At 39.8% G+C, this 7,894-nt stretch overlaps 1 protein-coding gene across 1 annotated transcript; it reads left to right on the top strand.

Moving 5' to 3' along the window:
• Nucleotides 1-1,245: 1,245 nt before the first annotated feature.
• LOC121737443 (trithorax group protein osa-like) lies at nucleotides 1,246-4,854 on the top strand. The gene is made up of 3 exons (XM_042129122.1): nucleotides 1,246-1,265; nucleotides 1,541-2,414; nucleotides 2,909-4,854. Exons 1-3 carry the CDS (start codon nucleotides 1,257-1,259, stop codon nucleotides 4,852-4,854), a joined length of 2,829 nt encoding a protein of 942 aa, XP_041985056.1. The 5' UTR covers nucleotides 1,246-1,256.
• The last annotated feature ends 3,040 nt before the right edge of the window (nucleotides 4,855-7,894 follow it).

Consider the following 7,894-nt stretch of genomic DNA (forward strand, 5'->3'; position numbering starts at 1 on the left):
TTGGCCCTTTACATAATTTGTAATTTTATTTTTAATTGTTGATCATAAACTGACAAGTCGCAAACAAAATGACATGCTAAGTAAGTATTTACTCTAAAATAAAATTAAGTTTTAATAAGTACGGTCAGCAAAATAAATATTGAATATTATTTATATGTATCGGCCAATTTTTATATAATTTTAGGGATCTCCAGATTCTGTGGCATGATATTTTTTTAATAAAAAAAAAGTAAAATTATTAATGGTAAAAAAACACACTGAGGTTTTGACAACTCGAAACTGTAAGGATTTCTTTGGGAGCTGTGTCACAGTTTTAACTAGTACAGCTTCCAACGCTAACTGATGAATTTGTCCTGAAATCAACTTAAGCAGTGTATAAGTTTATAAGCTTTTGAATGTTACATATTATGATGTTAAAGAAATAAACAATTATTATTTAAGTTTCCTGTCATTTGACTAGAAACGTAATAGGATATCATCATAAAATAAAGCTAATTAGGTAAAAATAATTTTAATTTACGCTTTTGTTACGTTCATTACATATTATAATATTTACTTGTTTAGATATTATCACTGTGCCAATTTTATTTTAATGACGGAGAGCCAGTCTATCTATTTTTGATATTGACGTTATAAAATATATGCTAAAATGCTTTATCTACAATAGATAATAATTAATAAACCTAAAACTCTGTGGCTCAGTTGGTGGGCTGTTGGTAGCTCAGGCCGGGGGCGGGTTCGAATCCCACCGACGGAAAAAAAAGTTTTTGAAATTCCTGGGTCATGGATGGTGTGTTAATATGGTTATAATATAATAAAAATCTTAAATATATGTATAGTATAAAGTATTAAATATATTTCCGTTGTCTGGTACCCGTAACACAAGTCCTTCTGCAGGTACTTAGCACGGCGCCAGACTGACGTGGTGTGGAGCGTCCAATAGATTATATTAATTTATTATGCTATCCACCGCAATATAAGACAGTAATCACGGCCCATCAATGCACATCCAAAGATATATTGCTCCTAATTTGCAGACCCTACCTAAGTACATCGATGATGATATATTTAAAACAAATTAAAGGTCATGCACACACAATAATTACTGTCCGTAAAATCGATCGAAAAATTAAGCAAGAGGTGACTTACTGAGCAGTCAAAGGTGAAGAGCGAGCGTGCCTGGGTGAACGAATATTATGATATATATATAGGTAGGGCGGGAGCATCCTCAGTATGCCACAGCTATCATTGAAAACATGAAGCTGGTTAGAACATTTAATTCAATTTGTAAAAAAAAACATAAGTAAATTACATTTAATAAATTGAATAAACAATATAGATTAACATAAAACATAAAAAAGTGATGGTGAATTTGAGTGAAATAGACTAATAAAATAGAAAAAAAAAACACTTTATAAAACTCACAGAAAATAGCAATTTAATATGACACGAAACTAGGTTTAATTTTTGGAAAAAAAAAATGACACACCTTTTCTCAATTACAAATATACCAATTTGATGCATTTACTTTTTATTTCAGGTCATAGTTCTATCAGTGATAGCCTTTGGCTATGCAGCCAAATTAGATAGGACTTATCTACCACCATCCAGTGCTGCGACTGCTGGTGGAAGCCCTGGCGCCATCACAGCTCCCGATTCAGGATTTGGACGCAGCCCCGCTGCGGAGTTTGGACAAAATCTTCCCAACGGACCTTCGTCTGGACCATCCGGAGCCATTTCTAACGTGCCGACTGGTCAAGGATCAAACCAGGGAAGTTTCCCAGCACCCCGACCCTCCTATGGACCACCAGAAAACCAAGTGCCAAGCCAGGCAGGTTTACCAGCAACGCGTCCATCCTTTGGACAACCTGGCAGTCAAGGATCAAACCAGGGAGCTTTCCCAGGACCGCGACCATCTTTTGGACAACCTGGCAATCAAGCATCAAACCAGGGAGCTTTCCCAGGCACCAGTTCCTTCAAGGACAACGAAATAGGAAGTGACGACGCTTTGCCCTCCGGCCAAATTAATGCCCAAGGATCAAGAACGCCATTCGGCCAGGCTCAAGACTTCGCTCAAGAACCAAGACCAGAAAGGCCCCAAGCAGCCGCTGATAGGAATGCCGAAATCCTGAAATACGTGAACGAAAATAATGGTGATTCTTATGAGTACAGTTATGAAACCTCCAACGGAATATCCGCTGGGGAATCCGGGGTTGCCACAAACGGAGTTATGGCTCAAGGTGGTTTCTCCTACACCGGTGATGATGGCAAGCCCTACTCCATCACGTACACGGCTGATGAGAACGGCTTCCAGCCTCAGGGAGAGCATTTGCCCACTCCCCATCCGATCCCTGAAGAGATCTTGAAGTCAATTGAAGAGAACGCCAGAGCCGCCGCATCTGGTACACAAGAAGGTATGTTTTGGTATTTTCTCTTCTCTATTTAACTTTCAAAATATGTCCAAACATATGAAAACTGTGATTTGTAAAAAACAGTGTAAATTCAGAATTATACAATTCAGAATTTAACGAAAAATATAACTTTTTCGTTAAATTCATCAAATTATATTTAAGATCTATTTATCTTACTTAATAGTTAATAATAATAATAATGTTTATGACAGCATAATATTATTTTGTTCACTTAACTGATACCGTTCGCGTTGTAAACATAATTTTAGTAACTTGTTGCTATGTATGCAATTAAAGATAACACACTTAAAATACAATAATTACAAATAAACATAAAGATAAGGAAGGTATGATGATGTTTTTCTTTATGAACGAAATATTGGCTATTTGTAATAGTGTTTCATATTCACAAAATATAACTAATTATAAATAAATAAATTCACAAGCAATTTAGGGCTGCAAAAAATACTCTACTGTAATATATTTAATTTTTTCAGGCGCATACCGACCAGAAGAGTATGAATCAGAATCTTCACCTCAGCAGTATGGCAACGGAGCCCAGCAGGGCTCAACTTTCCCGGGCGAATCCACCCAGCGCAGACCTGACCAGGGATCTTTCATGGGAGACAGACAGGCAGCTGGAAATAATCTGGGAACTTCAGGACAGCAGAGACCCTCTCAACAACCTTCTGGCAACGCATTTGACGCTTCACGTGGCCAACGCCCTGGTAATGACGGATACAACTACAACAGACCGGCACAAGGCCAAGAGCAGCGAGGACCAGCCCAGAGACCTTCCCAAGCGTTCGGTGACACAGGAGATAACCAGATCTCTGGACCAGCTAGCCGACCAAACCAATTCAATCAGCCACAGCGTAACCAGCCTGGCAGCCAACCACAAGGATCAAACCAAGGAAGACCCTCCAACCAATACTCTCCACAACCAACCGGACAGGCTCAAGGTGACAATGGTTATAATTACAACATACCCCAAACAGGATCGCAATCGCCTAGCCAAGGTAGCCAAGGAGGTCAGCCCCAAAAACCCTTCTCTGGTTTCGGCAACAACCAAGAACCGTCTGGTCAACCACAAGGACAGAGGCCTAGTAACGTAAACCAACCAAGACCTCAGTTCTCCCAAAACCAGTTTGGTAGCCAATCACAAAACTCACCGTCTCAAAGTGGTCAAACCCAAGGGAACAACGGTTACACGTATAACCAGCCCCAGTATAACCGACCGCAAGCTCCAGTTCAAGGCCCTCAAGGCTCACAGGGCTCAAGATTCCAGGGTAATCAGCCAAACAATAACAATGTATTCGGTCAGCAACCCAGCCAGCCTACTCGCGACTTCAACCAGGCGCAACGACCAACATCCGACTCTAACAACGCCTTTGGAAGACCCCAGGGACCATCAAACCAATATTCTCAAGCACCCAGGGGACAAGATCAAAGTGGAAGCGGGTACAACTATAATCAGCCACAAAAGTCTTCTGGATCTCAGCCTGGACAATCCCAGACATACTCGCAAGGCATACCTTCTCCGTCTGGTCCTCAGGCTGGACCTAACAGCCAATTTGGTCAGCCACAGCGTCCTACACAAGGCCCCTTCTCTGGAAACCAACAAGGGTCATCAAACAAATTCCCATCGGGTCAGAGAGGTCAAGATCAAGATGAAAATGGCTATTATTACAACCGACCTCAGAGCACGCAACCTCAAGGTTCGTTTGGCCAACGCCCACAAACTGGTGCACCAAATCAGCCCGGGATTTCCTCTCGCCCGACGTCCAGCTTTGATTCTAACAACCAAGGAGCTAGGCCTAGTTCTATGAAGGCCTCTTTCGGGCAAAACAGGAATGGATCGAACACAGATAGGGAAGAGTACTCACCAGAAAACAGGCCATCTTTTGGATATAGTCAGCCTGGGCCTCAAGGATATGACTCGTCTCGCCCCACTGAAAAGTTCCAACCTAGCTTAAACTCTGCTTCTCCAATCCGTCCTCAACAGTCAGGCCAGAACAGACCAACATCCTTTGGACCATCAGGTCAGGATGCTCCTAACCAGAGCCAAAACAGGCCATCCTCTTTTGGACTGTCTGCTGGAAATGCTCCCAGCCAGAGCCAAAACAAACCATCCTCTTTTGGACCATCAGCTGGAAATGCTCCCAGCCAGAACCAGAACAGACCATCCTCTTTTGGACCCTCTTCTGCTCCCAGTCAGGGCCAAAACAGGCCTTCATCTTTTGGCCCATCAGCCCAGAATGCTCCTGAGCAGACTTTAGCGCAGGGATACCAGTACGGCCCAGGCCAATCAAACCAGCCCCAGAGACCTGGTTCCAGCGGTCAAGGCAGTGGAACTCCAGGAGCAACCAGGGTTCCCGGTTCCGAGTTCGGAGGACCACGGCAACCACCAAGCTTCAGCGAAGAGGAGGGTTACAAATACTAGGACCAAAGGATTTTAGGATAACGCTATGTAGACCAATTATAAATTATTATGGCATTATGTAAAACGCTTTATTCGAGTCACTAATAAAAATATAAAAAAATATTATTATACAAATGTGTATAAGAAGTATTTAAGATCACTGTGTGATTATAATAAAGACGCAAAGAAAAGTACTACTTTTATTAACCTTAATCAAAAGAAACAATAAAACAGACAGTGAACAACACAGTTATATTTTTAAATTGCAGACAAGAAAACATTTATTATTAATTAATGTTTTCTTGTCTGTCATTAATTAATCATTAAATGACACTAAATTTACAACTTTACGTAAAAGTCTGTAAACAAAAAATTACTGAAAAAAAAAGATCAACCGAATTCATTTGAATTAATTCGCCAACTGCAAGCCTTTTTGACATTTTGAAAATTATTTATTTAGATATTTTACTGAATTTTAACACAAATCTAAGACGAAAGATATAATATTATGATTAAATACATACTTAAAAATGAATACGGAAGTGTGTCTTTTTGTTACCTCTTCACGCCCAAACCGCAGACCCGATTTAGCTGAAATTTGGTATGTAGATACTTTGAGTCCCGGAAAAGGACACAAAATACTCTCTCTCGAAAAAAATACGGATTCCGGGCGATAAGCTATTTTTGGCGCATAGATGTTGCGGGCGTCATCTAGTCCCTCATAATTACAATAATTTGCGAAAGCATAATCATTAAACCCAGCTACACATAGAACAAAAAATATTACAAATTAATCGTATATTAACAAGCCAACTTCTTTTTTTTTTATGAAATAAGGGGGCAAGCGAGCAAACGTGTCACCTGATGGAAAGCAACTTCCGTCGCCCATGGACACTCGCAGCATCAGAAGAGCTGCAGGTGCGTTGCCGGCCTTCTAAGGGGTAATAGGGGGGGTAGGGAAGGGAATAGGGGAGGGTACGGAAGGGAATAGGGGAGGGTAGGGAAAAGAAAAGGGTAGGGGACTGGGCCTCCGGTAAACTCACTTACTCGGCGAAACACAGCGGAAGCGCTGTTTCACGCCGGTTTTCTGTGAGGACGTGGTATTTCTCCGGTCGAGCCGGCCCATTCGTGCCGAAGCATGGCCCTCCCACGTCAATCCTTAAGAATTCAGTTAAAAGTATCACTTACAAACAACAAAATGAAACATTATACTGCTCGCATTTCAATGCAGATAGTCATGAATCATACAAACTAAGATAAACGATTCGAAAATTGATGCTCAACATCCTAATCTATCACGATTTCATAACCAATGCAAAGCAGATTTAACTATTTTTGCCGGCGGCTCCATCCACGTATTTCAGGAATACTGTGTGATATTTTAAACGAAAATAGTTATGTTATTACTATGTCAAATATATCCTACTAATATTATATAGCTTGCAGGCCCAACGGACACTGTCCCGTCATATTTATAGCTTAAAATTAAAAGCGGTAGGCTTACCGCTTACCTCATCGGAACTAGTTCTATGTTTTAAATTTTTTATCGCCGAAAGAATCACCCCGCGATATAATCAAACACAACAGAAAAGGTATTAGCGAAATCGGCTCAGCCGTTATCGAGATTAGGGACAGCGATTCATTTTTATATTATATCTTATATATAAAATTCTCGTGTCACAATGTTAGGCCGCGTACTCCTCCGAAACGGCTTTACTGATTTTAACCAAATTTTATATGCATATTCAGTGGGTCTGAGAATCGGCTATAACTGGGTACTTATTATATTGCTAAGTGCATTTGTTGAATAAATAATAGTAAATTATTACAACTCGAAACTGATGGACGTTGTCATGGTGACATACTTATTTAGTCACTTCAATAAAATAATACGGGCGAAATACTTTATATGGCAAAGAATGCTCATGTATTTTTTGTTTCACTTGTTCAGAGTTCATCTTGATGTGTTAACTCATCTAATGATGGTATTTAGCTGCAATGCCGAATTTGTAATACAGAAATTTGACGCAAGTAGCTAGCTAATTATATAAAGTGTGTTTGTAGTTTACTAGCTTTTGACCTTGGCTTCGGTTTGTTTTTTGTGTTAAAATGCTGAGGACTAGGGTTCACTTGAAATATGGCAGCTTATGACAGACTGTAGCTATATTAATTACATGGAGACACATACACGTGCTACTTCGTGCTAGATGTTAACTCCTGTTGCACTGTAATGCGAACCGTACATGTTGCCGCTAAAAAACCAGGCTATACCTTTTCCCGGGGTTTACACTATTTTCATAACTCCACACATCATTATAATCGGTTTAACTTCAAGCTTCAGTTCAGAACATAAAGTTAATATACCTAGCGGAATAAAGCAACAATCTCGAGCTGTCAAACGAAACCGAAATTGGTTTCATCTGTGTGTAAAAATATGTGTACGTATACACTTACACAAGCATGATTGAACATGATTTCTATGAGATTAAATTGTCAACGTGCGGCACGTGTCGACTGGACGTCAAAAAAAGAGTGCTGCTGTCATGTATCACAGGTCTCTTTTTACCACGCAGTGTTACTGATAGTGACATCTCTCTTGCTCAGGCCTTTGTTTCTCTATTCCGCTAGGTATATTAACTTTATGGTATAAAGACTGTAATATCGTAACTGCTATGAGGACGACAGTCCTTAATTTTATAAAAATCAACAAAACAATAAAACTATTTTATAAAACCTAAAGTCTGTTCTTAATCTAAATAAGCTAAAATAATATCTGAGATCTAAATCTTAAAGGAATCAATTATAGTAACTGCGGTGCGGTCGTGAGTTACCGTTTGTTCAGCCATTATCAAATACTAGCTTTGTATACGAATCTACTTGCCCACTTATTTAAAAAAAACTTGAGAAGTGTCAAGGGACACCCGAATGGAACGAAGCTATTTCTTATGTTCAAAAAACATACACTCATACATACACTCAAAAATTATTAAAAAAAACGCCATCTATTGACGCCCAGGAATACTAACAACGCGTCGCTGTTTGTTTTCAAAAACGCCATCTA

This window comes from Aricia agestis, chromosome 20 (genome assembly GCF_905147365.1).
Source record: "Aricia agestis chromosome 20, ilAriAges1.1, whole genome shotgun sequence".
Classification (NCBI taxonomy): domain Eukaryota; kingdom Metazoa; phylum Arthropoda; class Insecta; order Lepidoptera; family Lycaenidae; genus Aricia; species Aricia agestis.